Source organism: Anguilla anguilla, chromosome 1 (genome assembly GCF_013347855.1).
Source record: "Anguilla anguilla isolate fAngAng1 chromosome 1, fAngAng1.pri, whole genome shotgun sequence".
Taxonomy (NCBI): Eukaryota; Metazoa; Chordata; class Actinopteri; order Anguilliformes; family Anguillidae; genus Anguilla; species Anguilla anguilla.
Genome location: NC_049201.1, coordinates 61,414,006 through 61,436,764, shown reverse-complemented (window position 1 = coordinate 61,436,764; position 22,759 = coordinate 61,414,006). Strand labels below are relative to the sequence as shown.

General features: G+C 40.9%; 1 protein-coding gene across 2 annotated transcripts in view; it reads left to right on the top strand.

Moving 5' to 3' along the window:
- LOC118220765 (protein CBFA2T1-like) overlaps positions 1–22,759 on the top strand; it is a 28,308-nt gene that overhangs the window by 4,146 nt on the left and 1,403 nt on the right. The window contains exons 2-8 of one of the 2 annotated variants that reach the window (XM_035405088.1): positions 18,112–18,249; positions 18,382–18,641; positions 19,123–19,212; positions 19,886–20,067; positions 21,039–21,271; positions 21,724–21,809; positions 22,506–22,707. In XM_035405088.1, coding sequence (XP_035260979.1) covers positions 18,112–18,249; positions 18,382–18,641; positions 19,123–19,212; positions 19,886–20,067; positions 21,039–21,271; positions 21,724–21,809; positions 22,506–22,707 — 1,191 coding nt within the window. Of the gene's footprint in view, positions 1–18,111; positions 18,250–18,381; positions 18,642–19,122; positions 19,213–19,885; positions 20,068–21,038; positions 21,272–21,723; positions 21,819–22,505; positions 22,708–22,759 lie in introns of both variants that reach the window. The other variant, XM_035404993.1, reaches the window with a different exon arrangement.

Below are 22,759 nucleotides of genomic sequence, written 5' to 3'. Positions count from 1 at the left end.
TGATGAGACTGTGACTGCGCAGTCAGTCTTTTTATGAAGTGACATGTCCCAAAGGATGGGCTTGTTTGTCAATGAGAAATTGAAGTCAGAAAACTTCAAAAGAGGTCTTTTTTTCTATTAATTAGTACTTTGTTATTGTCCCTTTTGGAGTCAAATGACTAGTACTAAAAGTAGACATAATACAAAATGTAAAATTATATAGTATATAATATATAATGTAATATAAATTACATTTTTCCATAATCTGGATGCTGAACCATTCCCTTACCTGTCAAGGGTTAATAATTAAAATGTAATTAATATAACAAATTTTTAATGTTGCAGTTGAGAAATTAACAAGTCATTTACTGTTGTGCCTGATAAATATGCCATAATTTTAAAGGTGTTATCAGGGTTCCTGCTGTTTGCTGTACTAGTGTCACAAACACTTGTCGACGAGTGTGACTGTGTGGTGTATGTGAGAATAGGCACGTGTGGTGTTGAGAGAGAGGATAGGCGTTTGTGATGTATGAGTGAAGAGGACTCTTTTGTGTGTGGGAGAGTAAAGCTGTGTGGTTGCATTGTGGAAGATAGTGGAGATTCTGAATGACTAGTCAGTGATTAGTCAGTGCTTTTAAGGACATGCACATTGTCAGCTCATAATGATGTGGCGGACTGTGAAATTGCTGAGTTTCAGACACTGGCCTCTCAGCTTGTATAGATTTGCACTAAACATCTTGCTGCAGCTTCATTATGAGTAATGATAAATTCAAACAAGATCTTTGTTGAAATTAACAGGAGATTTAAAAAAAAAATGTCTAAGATGGTTGTTCCCTTCTTCTCAATGTGTCACCTCACACAATACTGTGAAAGCAAGATGCTATAAACAAACAAAAAAATCTCATTTGACTCCACAGATTATATTGGCTTCAGTAGGTTTTCAGCTCTTAACGCTGGAAATTCTGTCTCTGCCTTTGTTGAGACTAAAAGCCTTTTGACGGGATATCTCATGATGAATATTCATATTCCTCATATTTAATATTTAGTTGATAAGGTTAGGACATTTTTGAGACAAAAAATATGTTAAATAAATATTCCCTAGCTTTGTTAATAATGCTTTAACTGTGGGGCAACTGTAAACTTTTCATCACAGGCAACACCTGTGTAAATGACAGCTTTTCTCAAGAATGTGATTTAAGTTGGCTGGGCTGTCTGAGTTGGATGTGGCAGAAGGCATATTAAAGCTTTTCATCTCAGAATAAAATGGGCCATCAGTTTAGCTGAAAGTATTTTACAGACAAGAAGCGGCTTTGGTTTTTTAAGAGGCATAGTCTTGCTTTTTGATTATTTACTCTGTGGGAAAATACATGCGGTCCAATTTTGACAGCACAGACAGCATGGTGCTGGCACAAATACAGCAGTCACAAATGCAGATTGGTATTTCATTCACAATTAAATGCGATGGGTTTTTCCTCACACAGGCCAGGATTCAGTCAACATTTGTCCATTACTATAAATTTAAATTAAACGTTTTCACAGTTGTGTTTTGGTGATTTGCTTAAAAAATGACTATTTATATTTATCAGTGAGTTAAGTGTAGCAATGACTAAAATTAAGCATGAAGAAAAGGATAATCATAATTTATAATAATACACTACCAATACATAACATTTTAATGATAGATTTGCAGCCCTCCTGACAGATATATGTGCATGATACGGCATATAGCCATAATGTGTGAGACGAAATGTTCCTGTCTCATACTCCCTGTAACAGTTTGAACTGTTGCCGGTTGTTTTGTGTTGCTTAGGTCTATTTGTGTCAGATACCGTGGACCAATGTGAGAGACCTGTCTGCATTGCATCTTGGGGAATCTCTCTTGCTTAATTGCACCTTGTGCTGCATCTTATCTGCAACCTATCTGTGCTGCAGTGTGACTGTGTTAGAACCTGTGTGCACTGCACCACACTGCATCTTGTCTCTGCCTTACCGTGCGGTGCATTTTTGGTTTTGTTTCTTTTGCACAGTCACCTTACAGAGCAGTCTTTTCCATTTAGCAGCTGTAAGGCAGATGATTGTGAACTAATGGGAAATGTAGCCTTACCCTTCTGCCCATCCCAGCAACAACAGGGGAAGCTTTGTGACAGTGCTGCAGGAACTAAGCTTCCTTGTGGGGCATTGCCATTGTGCGATGTCAAATATCCCAAGGATCTAAAAGGCCTGCAGGTAAATATATGAGCTCTGCATGTGGCCCTTGATATTGGTGACTGCTAAGGACATAAATAATATAATGCATCTCAGTGCTGTCTGCGCTTTGATTTAATGGGTTAAAGGCTGTCAGGCCAGCAGGCATGAAGACACTAATGGCCCACATGCTCCAAGACATAATTTTATTTTTATGAGTCAGACAGAGACTGGTCGATTTTTATTCAGGCAATTTGAACATAATTTAACCCTCACCACACGCTGCAGTATTATTTTTGTGCTTGTGTTGTCTTTCTGAAGTATTCGTCTTCTATCAGACTGCATGATGTAAACAGTAACTTTATTTAGCATCTTGCACAAATACACCTCCTGTGTGTTCCCACTTATTTTGCACTGCTGCAGTAGACAACAGAACATGTCTGAAATTACCTGTTGTCATGGAGACAACTGTGAGCCTACGAGCTGGTCCAGCATCTCTGCTGAAAACTGGAGGGCTCCCTGAGGTGGGACAATAAGGTGTGGGGGGGGGGGGGGGGGGGGGGGGGTCCCAGGAGACAAGCATCTCCCTCTTCAGGCAGGCCTCATTGGTGCAATCTTAAAATTGGCACAGATGCTGATGTCACCATTTTTTAACAAGTGATGAAAATGCTATGGAGCCCCATAGCATAGTGGAGCTTGAACCTCAGTAGACAGTTTGACTTTGATCATCTGAATTTGGTTTGAATGTAAATGTGTGCTGTAACGTGATTTGACATGACCGATTTGCAAGATATTTATTGTGTGAAAGCATTAATGATTTTGTGCATTTATTTTATTTTCATTTAGCATTAAGCAGGGAATTTTAGTTTTGTTGGCTACATGATTGCTTCTGCACACTATCAGAATTTTTTTTTTCTGGTTGGGTTTAACTTTACTTTGAAATGTTTTATCGGATTGAGTTGATATGTTGTAATATTGATGTTAAATTTTGATCATAAATTTTTATTTGAGTGTGGTTTGCTTCTGGGAGCTCAGCTATAGCCCCTGGAGTACATGTTGCACTCCCTCAGATTAATAATTGTTCCATATTCATCTGTCTGATATAAAATGGTTTTTTGTATATATTTGTATTTGTGCATTCACTTGGAAATGGAAGTCAAATGTACTCTTAAGAGGGTAAAACTTGTTTGTTTGCCTGAAAATGTCTCACAAGGGTATAGAGCATTCCTGCTGGAAAATATTATCATTTGTATAGACTGATGAAGAAAAGTTTTTATTATGTATTTCAGTTTTAAACTTTTAAAAGTTCCAGTTACAAGTGATGCAAGAATGATGCCAAATGGTTGTAACACTTGCATCAGTCAATGTATCTTGCCTTTCATACTTTCATACTCTTGATAGGGAAGCAGGATGATTATATGAACTATTGGGCCTGTACTAACTTTTGAAGTACGTTCATACACCTTTGCATGAAAACAATTCTAAACCTTGGTAGCATTCATTTGAAGAGAGTAATTATATGAAGGTGATAGTCCATGAAATTATTTTGTGTAGTGAAACACCACGATTTGCTATTTGTATTGATCAGTTTGACCTTCAACATTTCTATGTTTTGTGTCCATTTACGTGTAAATGATGAGAAGTAAGAGGTAGTGAAATGTGCTGTTTGCAGAGCAGATGCTATTGAATTTGTTTTCTTTTTTGAAACAAACACTGTCAAGATCATAACTTATTTATTTAAGTTATAAATTTATTACAAACCTGTATTCTCTAATTTGATTTATATGTGCACAAATTCATACTGTGTTGTTGCAGAATTAGTTTTTCTTTATGAGTGTTCTCATCTGTGGTCTTCTCTTTTCTGTGCACTGACTGTATTTGTCCTAATTTAAGGCATCTGATTGGCTGGTGAAGTGTCTTTGCTTGCACTCACTTTTCCCTCTCCCAGAGGCCTGTTACCCTTCATTCATCACCTGCTGTTGGAAGCTTATTTGGCAGTTAAAGCCTTCTGGGTTCAAAATAAAGAGGCACAAACAGACTGCTTGTCTGGTTAGCTCCTCTGTCCAAGCAGCGTTCACCCTCCCTGTCCTTTCTGCCTCTGTCCCAGTGCACTCCCTTTCGGCAGCTTTTAGAAAATACATCCAACCGTGTGGAAAATCGGACCATTTGGGCTGGAGTGAAAGATGACTGGGCTAAATTGACAGCAGCTCTGTTTCCTATAGCCACTCCTCAGGGTCTTCCTCAATTTATGGTCTGTGGTTTAATAGAGAAAAGGTAGAAGAAGAAAAATGGAAACTGGATAACAGCTCAAACAGCCCCCACCCCCCTTCCTGTCCAAGCTGGCATGTCCTGAGCTAGAGGGTAGCCTGGTATAGTGGAAAGGTCTTTGCTAATATTTTATCGCTATTTTTGTTTTGTTTTTAGTCTTTCTGCCTGAATAATTTCAGTAAGTATTGACGATTACCTAGGAGAAAATGGAGACTGGCACATAGATTTAATTTGAAAGCAACATGCTAAGGCTTGCTCCACTTCCCTGTCAGGTTACAGCTCAGTTATACCCTGGTGATAGAGCCATGAGTTTGCATTGTATCAGGCTCTGGATGCTGTGTAGACATACGGTACCTGGGAGGGCTGGCAGTGGGAGGATTTCTCTCAGCATCTCTCAGTTTTCCTCATTTGGATGCTTCATTGAAGTAAATGCATTTTTCTGCTCTGCCAAATGGTGTGTGATGGCTTAAGTGCTGGTGGTTATAATGTTAGTTATTTGAATATGTGCTGATTTAACTGGAAGTGTTGGCCACTTTGTCAGACAAATAGAACAGAACTAGGCAAAATGCAGTAAGAGGAAGAAGCTGTCTGGGCAGAACAGAAGAGATGCAAAACTCAAAGATTTCACACGACAAATGTTTTGTTTCGTTTTTTTTTTTGTTTTTTTTTGCTTTACAGAAATGTGCTTCTCCTAACGACATTTTAAAGTAGTGTTGGAGGGAGAGACATGGGTGATTTTCTCACAATGAGACATTTAAAGAGGGATACTGAGGGAGACAGATGATAGACCTGGCTTATGTGAGTAGGTCCATTCCAGCCTCTCCCTATATTCTCTTTCATAAAATGTAGTAAAGGGGCACAGAGGTACGAAGCACAGGCTATCATTTCAAGGAAAACAGTTATAATTTTGCACTAGAATATTTACAGCTCATGATAAATTCATCCAGTAAGAGCACAGCCCCTGTGCTTCCATCACTTCTGCTAATAAAGAATTGTAATGTTTTAATGGTGTCACATTTTTATCCTGGAAAGAGTATTCCTTCTACAATTGAGAGGAAATAATACTATCCGTAGCAGTATGAAGGTGTTATACTAGAGCAGGTAGAACTAGGGTCTATCGAGAGTCTGATCTGCTTGTTCTTGTTTTGGTTTTGGTTTTAAAATCAACAAAACCTAGGAAGCCAAATGAGTTGAGTTAACTCTGTAATCAAGTACTGAGTGACAATGAAAACCAGCGGACCCTGTGGCTCTCCAAGAACTGGGGCTGCAGTAAAGACCCCAAAGAGCTCAAAGTGCAGTGAAATGCAAAGCATTGAAAAACAAGTACATTCAGTCTGAATATGTGCTGATGGGATAAAAATCCTTAAAGGACAGAACAGTGTGGAGCAAGGGTGCAACTTTGAATTGGGGTCTATGCTTAGTGGAAATACATAGACCCCGAGAATTGTTCTAGTACAATATGTTGTGGGCTACCTATTTTGCGAGGCTTGACTCTTTGATGAGCATCTGTTGTCACTGGTGTTAATTGGGGAGGAAGCGCTTGGCATGAAGGGTTCATCAAACATCTGATTGCAACAAGTGATGGGAATCTTGATCCCAGTGCATTCCAGAATCTGTATACATTGTCCCACTTTGTTTCTCCCATGCAGCATTTGGCAATAGGCTGTTGTTAAAATGTGTAAGCCCATACAGATAACACTGTCGGCTATGTTAAGGTTGACATTTGCCATTCAAAACTGCTGAAAAATCACGGAAAGCACTAAAAACGGTGGAAATCGCGGAAATGACAAAAAATGGGGAAAGTCATGGAATCCGTACGCCTGTGACTTCCATGACAAACACCCAGCCTTACTGATCAGTATATCCCAATCACATCATGGAATCCCCATCCTTATTATATGAAATTATTTTTCTCATCATCATGCTATATTATGTGGGTGTTATTTGGCATGTTTTGTAATATTGGGGGGGGGTTCTTACCCCCCCATAACTCCCCACGTAGTAATCCAAAAATGTGGGCTAAATGTCTGTCAGAGAGGTTATTTATTAAGCTTGGAAATGTCCTGTTCTGATTTACAAGGAAGCCTGCAGGTGTTGTTCACAAGTGAGTGTCATTGTTGAAGTTTTTATAAAATTATACGGCTCCTCAAGGAGACAACAGGAGCTGCTATGCAGACACAGCTAAAGATCGTAGGAGGAAAATGAAGAAGCTGTGACGATAAGAGCGTAGATGTGGAGTAGAAGAGAGGAGGTGCAGAAGAGTCTATCGGGAGAGGGTACAGAAGGAGAGAATGATGAGAGAGATAGTAATTGAGGGGAGAGGTTGAAGTTCAGGCGAGAGAGAATTGGGTAATGATAGGTGATGGAGATTGCGATTGAAAGGGAAACGGTGGATGTACCTTGTAAGCATGAGAGAATATGTTAAAAATGTATTCTTATTCCACATGGGATTGATTGGAGGCCATTGGTGTTGTCAGGTGGAAGGTGTCAGTCATTGTTGCCATCACTTCAGAATAATGCCCGTTTCTTCTTCTAAAAGGGAATCCCCATATTTATCATAGACATATTTGGAAATACAGAAGCTGTTAACCAGGGAATCAGCCTTTTGTGGGCATTGAAAGTGATACTTCCTCTCAGCCCAAATGGTGAGCAGGCGAGGAGAAGGCCACAGTCAGGCCTGTATGCACACATCACAAACGTCCCTGTTTTAAGAAGTGCCGCTTTCATCTCTGTATTATCATTTTATTGTTATATATTCATGTATTCATGTACTGGACACTCTTTTCCGTCATGGAAAGATACTTTACATTCAGTTTATAGCCTTCCAATTCAGGCTGAAAGACTGAGCACCTCAAATCTTTACTACCGTGCATATATTTGGCAAAGAGCTTCTTTATTTTCCTCTTTACCTTTCTCCTCCCCAATCCCCCTCTATTTCCATTATTTCCTCCCTGTTCTCTCTGTCTCTTTTATTTTCCCTGTTCCCTCTCTCAGTGCTGCGGCTCTGGTGATGCTGATGAGATGAGCCTCCAGCTGCCCCCCTCCCCCAGTGCCGTTCTGCCTGAGGAGGCATGCCAGTCTGTGGCCACATGTGCTCCTGTCACCCCCTGGCATTTCTGCTCTGTGTGCAGAGCCGAGTGGCAGCTCTCCATCTGTCTCTGCCTGGCTCCTGCCCTGAGCGCCAGCCTGGTGTGTTAGGCTCAGTCTTCACAAGCAGGGGAGTCACACACACACACACGCACACACACATACACACACACACGTGCGCCGTACACACACACACACACACACACACACGCACCATACACACACACAAACACACATATACACACGCACACACACATACACATACACACACACATGCACTCACACACACACACCGTACACACATACACACACACACGCACACACACACGCACACACACACATATACACACACACAGACAGACAGACACACATGCCCCCCCCCCCCCCCCCCACACACACACACACACGCCTGCATTCTCACAGAATCTCATCCACACACATCATTATCCTTGACATTTAGACCTTGGAAGTGTGTTTGATGTAGGCAGAAGAAGAGCAGCTTATTGCTCTGAAGGTGTTAAAGCGGTTGGCTGTGTGTCAGCACACGCAGTGTGTCTGGTACAGTGGAGGCAGGGCTACATTATTTCACTCTGTCAGGGAGGTCCCTCACAAATAAAATGTGCTGTGGCCTGCATGCTGTAGTGGCCTGTATCATCTGCCGGATGGTGTTGGCAGTAAGATGGAGTGAGGACTGAGGGGGGGCGAGGGGAGGGGGGGGGGGGGGGGGGTCAGGTGGCTGAGAGTAGCACCTCATCATCGGATAAGGCAGGCAGGCCACTGGCGGTATGTGTGTGCGGTAGAGGGGGAGGGGCTGGAGTGTTAGCTCAGAAACCTCAATCTGCAGATGGTGCTCTGGTTCAGGATGTCCTGTTCCTGTCCTGTTTTCTGATTAAAAAGCCGCTGGAAACACCCCACCCCGTTTACCTGCCTCCTCCCCCCGAAGCCCTGCTTCCCCTTTTTTAACACACATTGACACATTGGGATACACTTTCTGCAGAGAAAAGCCTAATTATTTTAGCACGGTCCTTAATAAGACATTTCACTCATGTGTGTTGTTTATAAATTAGAGGAACTCTCCCCAGCACTCCTGAGTTGAGTGTTGGACCAAAGGGGAACATGACTTTAAAATGCTTCTGAGATCAAGTAGTATCATGGAAAAGATTTTGCTCAAGAGACAATAAGATCTAAGTGAATCTACCAAAGACTTGTAAAGACCACATTATCAGAAACAGCCAAGAAGGGCAACTCTTTTCTTGATATTGAAAGTTCTGTCTATATCTTATAGGTTCTAGAGAAGCATTCCACCTTAACGCTCTTTTGATTTGCACTTTAGCTACAGTTATTTTATTACATTCATAAAGGAATAAAAGTACAATGATAATACAAAACATTTAAAAATGCATTAAGCTATGGGTGGAATGCCCCAACAGAGTTTAATGGAATAATTGCTTTCTTCAAATTTGTTCTGTTGCTTTTATTCATTTCACTTGCTGCTGATTATTTGATGCGGTTTGTCTGTTCTTTGTTCTCTGAAATATGCTTTATTGTGCAGACCGTTCCTGCCACACACAGAGAGAGTGGGATGTGTATTTTGATATTACAGAATGGTTTTGCCTATTGTTCTCCACTCCCAGACTAATTACACTGAACAAGTGCCAATTTTACTTTTCTTAGAATGATAAGTAACAATGGGGAAAAAAACTATTTAAGCCGTGTTATTTTTTTCCTTTGTCTATATAATGCTGTAGGATGTGATGTAGAATTGTTACCATGGATACAGTAAGTTAATTACTGTACAGTACATCATTTTGATGTGCAGTAATGGAGGGTTCCTCGAAATTGGTGCAAATTTGCATAGAAGTGATGTTTTGAGTGGCACTCTGCTCTGTAAGTGTGGGAGGTACCTCACACACTGGCTGATGAGGGAGATGTGATATGTGTGGAAATGGGGTAATGGTTTCAGCTGCTGGAGTTTCAGTTAGCAATTAGCAAGTGAAATATCACTTTAAAATGAGGGAAGTTGTCATTTCTTATCATGGACTCCCTGATTTAAAGAATTATGTCAGGCTTTGATGTAGACAGCAAAGTTTAGATTGGTTCATTATGTCTGTGATACACAGTACCATGGATGAGGCTTTATTATCCTGTCAGTGTGCCTTTGATGTGCCCCCATCTTATTTCAGGGTCAATTGGTGTATTAAGAGCACATGCAGGCGATGAGGTGGCGAAGGGAGATCGCGATGCTGTTGTTGAGGAACTGTGCCGCATTTTTCCTTTGTCTTGTTCTTTTCTCCCCAATTTGGAATGCCCAGTCATATTTATTCAGCTGTCATTGGGTCCTCTGCTATCGGCTGGGGACAGCGCAAACAAGCACATGCTCCCCTCTGAAGCACAAGATGTCAACTTCCCCTTCTTATCACACCACAGTCTGATGGTCACGCTGGCACAGACATGAGCAGGAGGTACACACTTCATGTGGAGCTGGACAGGTGGACCTCCGGGTGCCCATTCGACCAGCCGGCTAGACCCTTGCATCCCGGTTGATAGAAACCCACCTATCCGTGGGTGGCACTAGAGTGATGCCTTGCGGGGCTGCCAGTCACAGTCAGCAGTGGCACGGACTGCGTGCATCAATGCGTCAGGCTGAGGGCCTCATCCATGCACTAGAACAGTGCCTTAACAGGATGCACCTAACAGTAGCCCATTGGGTTTTCTGCAGGAGTTTGAATGTCTGCTGGGGTGACAGATGCACTAATGCACAACCACACACCAACAAAAAACCCATGTTGAGTGCATATGTTGAGATCTTCCCATATCTTGGTTTGACGTGAAAAATGGAGTGAACCTGAATTGCGTTTGTAACTGTCCAGTCATGTAGAAATATACAGACGGTGTTTTGAATTGATTCTTGAGTCACACTGGTTTATGTTGTCTCATAAATAAATATAAATGTATATATACAATAGCAGCCATTCCTAAGAAGGTGACAGACAAAAAAATAGAAGCTTTAAAGAAGATAACACTCAAAGATGACAGTTCTGTCCCATCCCTTGCATATTTCAGTATGACATGCATGCTGGATTAAACAACACAGGGATTTACATGACTGGTTACTGCTACCATAGATAACAGTGGCAGCTGGTGCTCTATGAATAGAAGCTACCTTTATTTGGTAATCACCCTAAACCTGTTTGTGATTGTTTTGCAGGATTAATAAGCAGGCCATTTGCTGCTGATTCCTTTTTGCTTGATTGTATTTGTGATACTGTAGCGTTACCTTTTGTGCACTTCAGATAAAATAAGTTATATTGAGGAAACTTCATATGAAACAATCGATTTCAAGTGATAATTACTTCCTGTTCTTTGGTCATAAGTAATATAATAATAATAATAATAATAATAATAATAATAATATATTATTTATGTGACCCAATTCTTTTGTCCTAATTAAAGTTTTGTATGTGTACAAATGTTTTCTATGGCTGCAATATTAGACAAGCTATCTGCCACTGATGAGTGGTCTTTATTAAAACTCACAAGATATCAAAAGAAGTATCATGACAGGTATAAGTTTGATAGCTGGGTCCACGGACCACCACCAGACATGGGGGCATCTGAGCTTCAGTCCAGGCTGTTCCCCTGCCGCCTGCTGTGCTAGAAAGCGCAGTTGTGTTCTAAATGCATAATTGTTATTTTTATTTTCTGGCTGCAGTATTTAAATTCACTCACCAGGAAATAGCATGTGCTCGCTTTAAATATTTCATGTGCACAGGCCGTCTGCCAGTGCAGCTGGTAAAGCAAATGTGAGAGAGCCCTGGTGGACACAGTGCTCAAACCATCACCAGTGGTTTGTTGAGGCGAGGTGGATCAAGGCCACACTGGTGTAGCGCCCCGTAGGAATGGCAGTCAGGACTTGGTCAGGGATTGGAAACTTGGGCCATCCAGAAAGCATATGGGGCAGAGAATTCTAGGGAAGCGAATGGATCAGTAAGCACATAATATACATGACCAGGTTGGAACAGATAAATACATCAATATATAAATGCAGGCAATGCAGCCAGAGAAACAGGGACATTAATTACATTTTCCTGACAAGTTGGGGGTTTGATGGAACATGCACTGCCTACTGTTCCATCTGGTGCTGATGACTGCATAGTGTATTAGTGCTGTGTGAGTTCCTAATGTATTCTGGGGAGAGACTGCACCTGCATACCAATGGACACACCCCCCCCACAACCCCCCCATTTCCCCTTTGCATGTCTCGTTGACACCTGCCTCCCTATTTTAATCATCTGATGTCTCTTTTATCATCCTTCATTCATCATCTCACATCCATATCTTTCACATTCCCCCTTTTCACTCTCACTCACATGCTATTACTTTGTTTTCTTTTCCCCTCTTCTGCTTTTTGCTTTCTTCTCTCTTCTTATCTTTTCCTTTTTTCTGTTACTCACAACTCCCCTCTCTCACATTGTTGTTTTGGATAGTTTATTCTTAAGTTCTCCAGCTTTCCTTGTTATGCTGTATGACGTGGTCCACGATTAATAACATAATCACAGTATATAAAGTACATGAGAAATCATAAGCACGTGTTCCAGCTGACATATACCTTCATAGTGTACAATGTTAAATGAAAGGGGGTCACTGTTGTTAGAACATGAAGCTATTAACCTTGTCTATTACAGTTCCAGGATTTTTGCAATGTATCTCTTGATCTGACGCTTTGTTATTCTAGAAATCCTTTTGAAGAAGTCAAGAATGTTAATCTGTGGCAAACACGCATTTATCAGAATATCTGAATACCTAGCCATTTTAAATCATTAAAGGAAGAGCATTGCTCGGAAAATATGTTTTGATGACGGCATTGTATAATGCATTTCATTAGTCATTCAGTGTAATTGCAGCTGTTAGTGACAGCTGATAATCATTGCATGCATACACTCTGGAGTGACTGTGTGCACAGTGCCATAGCTTTTATATGTGTTTTGTTAATAATGGTGTCAAGTAATCAATAGCAGAACAAGTGAAACGTTTATATTTCTATCCTGTCTGTAACAGGCTGGTCAGTACCGTTCTTTCAGGTGCTGACGTCCATTAGGAGGGAGGTGAAGCTGAGGTTGTTAGTGCACTTCTCTACTTAAATAAGCGGCTGGGTGCCCTCAGTTAATGGCTATTTATAATGCCACAGTGCTGCTCCAAATGCATTAAAAGAAATCTCTTTGCACGCAAAATGGAAAACACTTCACTCCTCTGGCAAGCACCAGTGAATCATTTAGCATTTCAATATCTCTCCTGATATTACCTATGAAATATTTATGGGGTCTGTATTTGGTTCCCAAATCACATTTATCATGAGTTTTTCTCTCTTTGAGAAAGCTGGAGCAGAAATATCTTATGAATGATCTCTGCATCTGAAAAAAACATGCTGTCTCCTACTTTCTGTCCACTTTCATTCAAGGCCATCAAGATTACATGGAGGATTTCTTACTAAATAAGTCAATGTACCCACTTTAATGATACACCGCTGTGGTGAATGTTTGTGTGTTTATATTTTAAATATACTCTATATTTGTGTGGACGTGTGTTATATTTGGTGTATAAGAAATAATTTGATCTGCAGCTCAACAGCTGTTAAATGTGTCTGTTTAAATAAAACTGAAAAGTGAGAATGTATGTGAGCAAGTTTTGCCTACATTTGCATGTGTAATATACAATATTTCACAGATCTAATATATTCAGTGACTTTGCCTAGCGTGGGAATAGCCATTTTCAATTTAATAAAATAACTACATTATTCTTTCCTGACACGATGGCAAGGCTAATGCCACCAAGTAACTAAATGTTTATATAGTACCAATAGCAGCTTTTATTATTTGAGTAAGTTTTGAATTTAATTTTTTTTCCATGACAGAATCTAATGGATTTGTAATTTTTGTTCCTCTTATTTATTAATTTATACTTATAATGGTTGCTGAAATAGCTTTGAATCTCGGTGTATTATTTCTTTCATAGGATTATTATACAGTATTTATAGTCACTGAAAATCAACAGATAAAAAAGCCATGAAAATGAATTGCTTTAAAATTTCTTCAGACAGAGAACAGAGTGTCGGTAAAATTGAGTGTGGAGCCTCAGATTCTGTGCAGCATCACAGAAGTGTATGACTCCCACTCAGTCAGGTGGGAGACTCGCTGGAGCAAATCACGGGCTCTGGGGAGCCTCTGGCCCTGCCCACACCATTGTGCAATATCCCCGCCTGAAGGAAACAGCACTAATTATCTTTGGGGGTGGGTCATTATTGTTGGTGCTCGGATGAGCTGCATCATCGCTGTATGGATGTCTCTCTATCTCTCTCTCTCTAAGATACCGAGGTATTTACGGTCACTGCGGTGATGAGTGGACGAGTGGGACGTTCATTAGAGGAGAAGACATCTGCCCACCTTGCAGGACAGGCGCGGCGGTGGTACAGCAGATGGGATAATGAGCCCTGTGCCATCTGAGGCCTGCTTGGAGCATTGCCTCATTGGGAGCTTTGCACAAGGCTCAGGGACTCATTAGACTGGTCTGGATTGCAGTTATCCAGCTTGCTCTTGGATGGAGCCCGATGTTGCTTGTTTTCACAGTTGGGTAGTGATGATGTGGAGGAGCGAATGGTGTTTTGACTCATTACCACAGGGGTGTGGGTTTGAGTCTCTTTAGGTTCATGCTGTTTAACTGCACTCTAAGCAATCACAGCACTTTAGTAGAGGTGGATTAGATTGCTCAGGATAAAGGCAATTGCAGAACAAATCAGTTCTTCAGTCTACTCTGCAGATCCAACCAACAAACTTTTGCAGTTACTTTGCAGACATTCTGTAGAAATTTCTCCCGAATTCTGTGCTGCCAAAAGTCTTTGAATGAGAGTGAACCTGTTCCTTGATGTACTACAGACGGTTACATGAAATGTACAGGATGGAAAAGTTTCTGGCATTGATGATACTCCTATTGACGTTCTTAATAATGTTTGGGTAGTGATGGGGGCAGTGATATTGAATGGGAGCTTGAATGAAGGAATGTTGCATTATATAGGTTGTAATTATATCGGTTGTAATGAGTTGACCATGAGTTGTATATTTACAGGGTGTTGAGATGGATATAATATTTGTATTGAATGTGCTGTCCAGGTTTGTTGTTGAACTTTTAGTCAAGTATTATTGGCAGTTGGCAGATGCATAATGTTGGGTCAGATGCATTATGTTTAATTTATTACTGTAACATAATTCACATTTTGTGTAACTGATGTACAGCATTCCAACACATTCTTTCAGTCACCCAGTTCATGGAACAGGTGGCTGCACCATCATACAAGGACAACACCATTGAAAACCGTAATCAATTGTTCGTGTTAGAGCTGTCATTGTGCATTCTAGTCTGTGACAGTGGCCATTATGTATGTTTACCTGCATGGTCACACATGCAGATGATACTTGAATAAGGTGATAGGTAATACTTTAAGAAGCTGTCATCAACTGAAGTTAGCAGGGGTAAAATCAGTGTATTGCTAGATGGTGAATTACTTACTGGAAGACTGGCTCTTTTTGAGTGCTTTTATTGGAGCCATTGATACCCAGAATTTAATTTAGGGGCTGTGCACTGCTATTGTTAATAATTTTGTGGCAGCACCTGTTTAACCTGCACTGGTCTGTCAGAGTCTCCTGCTTCTCCCATGGGAGAAGGGGCCCCTGGTTCTTCCCAAATTTCACAGTCAAAGAGCAGTCTTTTAGCTTCAATGTGTGCATCCCAGCATCCATTCATATGCACACACACACACACGCACGCATGCACACACGCACACACATAAGCTCAGAACTCAAACTACTCCCAATGCATTATGCCACTGTGAAGCTTAATGAATATCTCAATACCTGAATGTGGTAGTAGGCTAGAGATCCAGATAAATATATGTTCACTGCCACTGCTTCAGTTGGAGTTTGTAAAAGAGAAAAAACCATGTTCATTTTAAGAATAAGTTATGGAAGAAAGATACCACAGCAATGTGTACAAGTAGTGGTTTGGGGGGGGGGGGGGGGGGGGGGGGGGGCAATGTAAAGTGTATCTAAGTAATTTAAGCACTGATGGTTTTGACAGGGGGGATGCTTTTGAATTCTGAGCAGGCTCCAAAAAGCCAGGTTTTAAGCACACAAACAGCTACACCCTGGAAAGATAATGCAAAAAGAAATGAGAGACAAAGCTGTTTCTCTGTAGTGGAAGGTAATTCATAGGCTCATTGTGGAAAATGCCCCTTTCTGTATTCAGTTCGGATGTTCAAGAGAAGATCATTTTTAAGTGTTTTTAGTTTTATTTTTTCCTTTTGTTGAAAGGTGGCTATATTTGGGACTTTTTTTTGCCAAACATTCTATTTTGGTTTTTAATTATATGAAGAAGAAAGAAAATTAAATGTCAACTGATTGATTTTTCCAGGTCAGGCAAAATCAGCAATGTATGCAGTAAGAGCAGAAAAAATGAAATAGATCATGGTTAAGGGCAGGAGGTGACTTGACATTTAGAAATATAGTCAAAGCAAGGATTACGGCATCATTAATTACATCACAGATTAATTAAATGAATGACAGATTTGCCGAGGTTTGAAAAGACTAAGATTAAGCACTTCCTCACCAGGGAGAGCAGGTAATATGTCATTCCTTGTCTCGTGTGTGTTTATCATTTTGCTTGACATTTTGCATTGTTGGTCTTTGACCTTGACAAGATATGACAAAACTGAACATATTCTGTTCAGAGCTCAGTAGATTTTAAATTTGCTCATTTGAAATTGAGACAAACGCAGTATTCAGATACATCATTATGTTTTTAAATGAAAGTTTTTCCTCAAGAACTGTACAAACATGGCCAGTTGTCAAAGTGGATCTTTCTGAGCAGTGCTGAGTAGTGCTAGTGAAGGTCAACCTCGTTTTACTGAACCCAAAATTTGATTGCTCTTGGTTTTACTGAGTGTAAGAGAGGAAGTGTCCTGACAGAGCCCTACATTTATTATACAGGTTTGTCTATGGATATGCAATATTCTTTTACGTAATTCAAGGTGATTTTATCAGTTTTTCCAGTTTTAATTTTGCAGTCTATTTGGCTGAATACAGGAGGACCCCATATTTTATTCTGAAAAAGAAGGGTGGGCTATATAAAGAAATTACATAATTTCCTCAAAATCTTTTCCCTTTTATAGATAATTAGATATTGTTATTACACAATAGACTATGTCTCACAATATTAAACCTTCCAGAAGCTCTAACCATCAGACCCCGATCCAGAAAGAATTGGTAGCAGGTTCAAACATGTTGACTCCCAAAGTGATGCTGTACTTTCCCTGAGATCTGGCAGTCTATAATTTTATTCTTCTCCAGACTATTCTTGACAGGCATGTTCTAAGTGAGACAGTTTTAATCCCTGTTCTGCAGGTGACAGCAGGACAAAGTCACGTGCATAGACTAAGAATGAGTCACTTTTCATGTAGACTAAGCGCAGGGGCTGTTGCAATGTGAACTGACAGTGTTCGACTTAGATCAGCCCTGGTGCACACCAATACAAATAATTTCTTAATGGAATTATATTCTTTTTTAAATATAAATTTCATGATTTCAATCTTTGGCTCCATACCACAGGCTGATTTATGAACTTTGTACTTAATTAAATCTAATTAATTTTTCAGTAAAACCGGGGGAAAATGTACTGTCACGTAGATTGTAATGGTGTGCTTATTTTCCTGAAGGCTAATTAGGCTCCTACTGAAGACATACCCCAGATTTATTGCTCCCACACATCTTGGTGATTTTGGGGTTGGATTTGATTCCACTTTAAATACAGCCGTAGTTCCAGATCAGACACCCAACATGCAGGACGAAGTGTAAGAGCTTGCATTGGCCTTTTGGACCTACATTTTATATTTTATCTCTTTCTGATTTATGTTAATGTTCATTTATCTAAATGTTGCCATTTTCAGAATTGTTCTCTCTCTCTTTTTAAAATTTTACTTCTGATACTGCATATTGAGTTGCAGTTGGAATGGAATGGAATGGATTGCTTTAGGTTTTTCTAAATGTTGTTTTGGGATATTTATTTTCTTGACCGCCATTTTTCCTTTGGCATTTGTTAAATTTATTAGATGTATCAATTTTTCTCTCACAATTCCAAGGAGGGCTTAGTTATTTGGGTAACTGTAATGTGTCCCCTTTTTCCTATTCTGTAGCTTTTATTATGGTTTTATGCCCTGATAATATCCTATCAGGCCATAAAATAGAAACAGTAGTGTCTTAGGTCCTTTATTATCCCTGAGATCCCTGTTTTTATGTTTGAATAAATATCGATACCTCAGATGCATGCCAGCTGAACTGTAAAACGTGTGCATTTTTCAAAGCTTCTCTGGATAAGAGCATCTGCTAAATGTAAATGTAACATTTTTATTGTTTAGATACAGTCAAAGATGAGTTGGGCTGTTCTGGTTTGCAAATGTTATCATGTTAATGTAAGTACATTAGCTCTCTCCATCCCTTTCCCCTCCCCCTCTCCCTCTTTCACTCCCTCTCTCTCTATTTCTGTCCCCAGGCCACACTGAGAAAAACTTTATCATGCCAGACTCACCTGTGGATGTAAAAACACAATCCAGGTTGACTCCACCCACTATGCCACCACCTCCTCCCACACAGACAGTACCCAGGACCAGCTCCTTCACTCCCACTACGTGTGAGCATTAAGCCACTACCCTAGCCATCCTTGATAACCTTATTTGCTAAATTGCAATCGCAGCCTCGCTATATAGTCGTGATTTTGAATGAATAGTATTAATAAGTCACTTTTTGTATTTTCCTCTTTCAGTAACCAATGGAAACAGTCACTCTCCCACCACATCTAATGGAGCACCTTCTCCACCCAGCAGTTTCAGCAATGGACCTTCCTCCTCCTCCTCTTCCTCTTCTTCCTCCTCTTCTTCGCTGGCTAACCAGCCGCTCCCTCCAGCGTGTGGCGCTCGGCAGCTCAGCAAGCTGAAGCGCTTCCTCACCACTCTGCAGCAGTTCGGGAATGATATATCTCCAGAAATCGGAGAGAGGGTGCGAGCTCTGGTGTTGGGTCTGGTGGTGAGTACAACCTGACATCCAGTCCACTTTCATTCACCCTCAGTAATTTTCTCCTGATTCTTTAATTAAAGCCAGGGACACACTAATTAGTACCAAGCGATGCTTACAAAAAGCTAAGTATGATGTCAAAATGGGCCTGTGCAATGTGTGTCCAGAGACACAGGAACACAGGAGCTGAGGTATGTGCATGCTGGAACTATTTTATTTTATTTTTTTGGAAATTAAATGAAGGTGAAGCGTTCACCCTCATTTAGTCACCACAAAGGGCGATGTCACGGGCAGTAAAGACATACAAATACAGGCTTTACAGGGGAAACGCCATGTTTTCTCTGTCATTTTTCAAATGAATCAAACAAATCACATGACTTTTTTTTTTTTAAGTCAAGTACCTAACCCAATAAAACAACAACAGTGCTGTTGCATACATTTATATGTATTGCATGGAATGGCATGTCTTTATGTATCATTGTCTCTCTCGCAGAACTCAACCTTAACCATAGAAGAGTTTCATTCCAAACTGCAAGAGGCAACAAACTTCCCACTGCGACCCTTTGTTGTCCCATTTCTGAAGGTACTGTGCATCTCACTGCTCTGGAACCCATTCAGGTTTTGTGTGAAAGCATGCAGTGATGTTTGGGAAAAGCCATTTTCTTTCCTTGATTTAGCTCTGTACTCTGTAATTTTAGATTTGTAATCAAACAATTCATATGTGGTTAAAGTGCTGATTCTTTAATAAAAGCTGCAATTTAACCACATATTAATTTATTACAAATCAAAAATGATGTGTACAGAGCTAAATCAAGAAAACATATGGCTTTGTCCCAAACATTGTGGTGCTCAGTGTATATAAAAACATATTTATATATGCTTTCACACAGGAGTACATGCTTGCACATATATTAGGGGATGGTGTCTGGATGACTGCACTGTAGTGACTGTAGTATTTTCTATATGCTTAGTTTCTAATGGGCTTTTCCTCATTTGCCATTTACTACATTTGATACATATTTTTCAGTAATATTGTAATATCAGGGATTTTAACTAGAGTGACCCTCCAGGAAATTAAAAAGTAGAAGCTTCATTTAGCCATACTAAAAATGTACGTTTCCACTTAAATCAATTATCATGCAGCAATTTTGCTTAGAATGCATTTAGTGCCCAATCAATTTTAAATGCTACCACATTTGCTAAAATGCACATAAAATGCAGAAATATCTGAGGTGTCTCTTTGGCTCCCCCTGCAGGCCAACCTGCCTCTACTGCAGGGGGAGCTCCTGCACTGTGCACGGACGGCTAAACAGAACCCAGCCCAGTACTTGGCTCAGCACGAGCAGCTACTCCTTGACACCAGCACCAGCTCGCCCCTGGACTCGTCTGAGCTGCTGCTGGATGTCAGTGAGAGCAGCAAGAGAAAGTCCCCAGACAGGTGAGCCCCCAAAATTCTGTCTGAGATTGTATGGCACCTGTCCTGATTAAATCTATGGAATGATAACTGTGAGACATTGAGCGGACAATGGCAATATTGTGTGAAGTGTTATTGCATGCATACTTTCACTGGTACAATTGCAGTGTAAGTCACAAGTAATTGAAAAATGAAAATGTGTGCAGCCTAGACTGGCTGAACACAATAGCATGTGTGAGTAGCTAGGAATGTAATCTGTCCCAAACACTTTCCACTGAACTATAAATAAAGTTTATTTTTTCATGCACAGTATTTTGCATTGTACTTAACGTTGTGCTTGGAGACACTATGTATACCTTCATTTTGCTGAAAATATATTTCTGAGAGCAGCTGGGATCCAGGATGAAATGACACGACTTCCCTCTTGTCTCAGTATGTGTAAATCGCAGATGCTGGTTCTGTTTCCTCAGCGAAACCTGCCAGCTGTCACTGATTCCGCAGCTCCAGATTTTGCCTGCGGCTCTTCCTTGTTCTATTCCATGTTATGCACCTACTGTTCAAGGCAGCCATGTTGTCCATTTAATTCTTTAATGTTACAGTGTACATGTTAGGACACATATATATAGAGGAAAAGAATTTACTGTTGATAAAAGGCCTGTGTGAGTGGAGGCTGGCTCTGTAACTGTGAATGTATTTCTTGGGGGTTGTGCAGTAGGAAAAGGCAGAGGGTAGCATTGAGGCGGTTGTAGCAGTGGTTGTGGCAATATGGCCTACTTTTGCAGAAGGAATAGAGCCATGGATTGTATGTAGTTGAATTTGGTCACAGTTCTGAATGTGGCCAATTGCCCCCCAGTCTGACATAATATCAGTTGTCACTGATTCTGTTGATGTGGGGAGTTTTTCTTCTGTGTACTGGTATTGACACCATGATAAGAGTCCATGAAAGAGAAGAAACAAAATACTAACTTATTACTTTCTTCTTTTTTCCTGCCCAGATCCAAAGAGAATGGCTTCAACAGGGAGCCGCTGAACAGCCAGCCCCCCAGCAAGAGGCCGTGCACGATGAGCCCTGGCCTGCGTTTCAGCCCTAACAGTGGCCCCCCCTACCAGCCCAATGGCCTGCCCCACCCGACGCCCCCAGCGCCTCAGCACTACCGCCTGGAGGATGTGGCTCACCCTTACAGGCACCTCGCCCAGAGGGAGCTGAGGGACCGCCACAGGCAGATGGGTGAGTGGGGTGGCTAGGGAGGGGCAGGGAGGGCCACGGAGGGAGCGCGGGGGGGGGGGGGGGTGGTTAGGGGAGGGACTGGGAGGGGAGGGGAGGGTAGGGGAAGAGTGGGGCAGAGCATGAGGCTGTGTGCACAGAAGCGCTGTTTGAGCAGGGTATAACATGGCTAATTTTGACATGGATCCTCCCCCCTAATGCCCCTGCAGGGGTTAATACAGATGCAGATGGTGGTTTTACAGACTTTCTTTCGGAGGGTTTATACACTACACAGGGAATGGACAGGGAATAGACCGGTAGCAATTAGCACACAGTATTATGTGTACTTCACATTGAATGATTTCACTGAGATGCTGTAGGGTTACCTTCAATTTTTCTTCTCACAACATTGAGATGGAGGCTGCTTTTTAACTCTGGCCTTAGGAATGGAGTCATTACTCCTCTCTTACTCACAGGGATGCATGGAGCACGTCAGGATGGTGTCATCGATCACCGGCTTAATGACAGGGAATGGGTGGAGGAATGGAAGCACCTTGACCATGTAAGAAAAGTAATGAAGCCTTTTTATTACTAAGACTGTAAAATGTGTGTCTGTGTATTGTGTATGTCATGATGCAAGGCGTGTCATTATATCAAGTAATTTTAATAAACATATTTTTGTTCGCCTCTATGGATATCAAGATCCCCACGGACCCACTGCATATTGTAGGCTTTTTAATCAGAATTTAAGATAAATGCTGATATTTATTTTGTAATCCTGGTTTTATCTTCTAGTCAATCAACATGAGTTTATAGCTTAAGGGCTGACTTGTGTTAACGTAATAGTAAATATGCTTTTGCTGTGATATTGTTACATTTTTCGACCAATTAAAATATGTTGAAATTTGGTTCTGTATATACAGTGCTATAATAATCATAATGGGTTTTATGTATTTAGCTGTCCCCAAAATGACCAGATATTCGATGCAGCTTCTTTATCTTATGAGTGTGTGTTGCTATGTTTGTTTATGTGTTTTGTCAGTGTCATTTACCAGATAGTGAAAGCTCTCCTCAATGTATTTTGCACATTTGATTTGCCCATCACTGTGAAGGATTGGTGAATAACAAAAAGAAAAGATAAACTTTAAAAGCATTGGTTTTTGACCATTTAAGTGCTATGTTTACATTCCATTTGTGTTAGATGAGTGATACTCTCGGCACAAATGTTTGGAGTGATGCTGGATGTTGCCCCTCGCAGCTGCTGAACTGCATCATGGACATGGTGGAGAAGACACGGCGCTCACTCACCGTTCTCCGGCGATGCCAGGAGGTGGACCGAGAGGAGCTGAACTTCTGGATCCGCCGCTACAGCGATGCTGAGGACCAGAAGAAGGGGACAGGCAGCAACAGCGCCCTCTCCAGGCAGCAGAGTCCAATCAGTCATGATGCCACCACACCAGGTACTACATACAATACGTCACTCTAGAATAGGCTCACTTGGAGAATGATCTG